Source organism: Pundamilia nyererei, unplaced genomic scaffold (genome assembly GCF_000239375.1).
Source record: "Pundamilia nyererei isolate P.nyererei 1_Seehausen unplaced genomic scaffold, PunNye1.0 scaffold00552, whole genome shotgun sequence".
NCBI classification, from domain to species: domain Eukaryota; kingdom Metazoa; phylum Chordata; class Actinopteri; order Cichliformes; family Cichlidae; genus Pundamilia; species Pundamilia nyererei.
In genome coordinates, this window is record NW_005187953.1 from 6326 (window position 1) to 7315 (window position 990).

Sequence of the window (990 nt, forward strand, 5' to 3'; positions counted from 1 at the left end):
TGCTGTGTATTATTTTTAGTTCTCCAGGCACAAGTGATAAAAACTTGGCCAAAATTGTATCCTACTTGGAAAAATGTGACGTGTCAGAGCAGCTGTCGTCTACCTGATCCTCTTTCCTATGTCTGGTACCAGAACGAAGTGAATATTGACAGAAAGGAGTCTTCTATTGAAAAATACTTTGATCAGACAGACGGCATTTCCTGTGCTGTAAAAGGATACGAGAAGCTTCCCTCTCCTCCAGTGTGTGAGTTTACTTCAGTCTTACACTGACAAAAGTTGTTGCTGCATCTTCATGTTTATTTTTATATCTCAGTAAAGCCAATAAATCAACAATAAGTCCCAACAGCCTCCTGCTCTGTGGTGCTGCAGTCAAATCTTCCTCTAACAAATCTGTTTCATATATTTCAGGTGTTGGTGATCAAACCTGTAACACAGTGACTTACACCAGCAGAAGCATCTGTGCCCTCAAAGGTTCATCAGTGGACATTTCTTGCATCTACAGTCATACACATCCTGCTGTGTCCAAATTCTGGTTCAGTCCTGAACGTAGTCATCAGTGGCAGCATCGCTCACACCCCGAGGACCTCAGAACAGACTCCCACTATGCAGGTCGTGTTGAGGTCATTGAAACAGAGAGAGGACGCTCCACTCTGAGAATCAGAGACCTGACAGAGAGGGATTCAGCCGAGTATCACTTTAAATTCAAATCACAAAGCTTTGAATGGAAGAATAGTTTACCTGGAACAACTCTGAGTGTCACAGGTACTGAAGAAAACACACTGTTAGCAGGTTTTTGTTTTTGTGATCTCAGATATCAAAGGTAGACTTACATATCCACACATAAAGCCTCTCTCTACATGATGTCACTGCTGTGCTGTCATATTCAGCTCTGCAGGTGAAGGTGAGCAGAATAATATCAGTCCAGCAGACTCAGACTGAGGCAGAGCTGAAGTGTCAAAGCAGCTGCAGTCCAGCTGGTCGTCTTTCTTA

General features: G+C 43.1%; 1 protein-coding gene across 1 annotated transcript in view; it reads left to right on the forward strand.

Moving 5' to 3' along the window:
• Positions 1 to 19: 19 nt before the first annotated feature.
• LOC102212805 (junctional adhesion molecule C-like) overlaps positions 20 to 990 on the forward strand; it is a gene marked incomplete at its 5' end in the record, with an annotated part of 3191 nt that continues 2220 nt past the window's right edge. The window contains 3 exons of the mRNA XM_013907846.1: positions 20 to 244; positions 409 to 762; positions 888 to 987. Of these exons, the coding sequence (XP_013763300.1) occupies positions 20 to 244; positions 409 to 762; positions 888 to 987 (679 nt within the window). The remainder of the gene's footprint in view (positions 245 to 408; positions 763 to 887; positions 988 to 990) is intronic.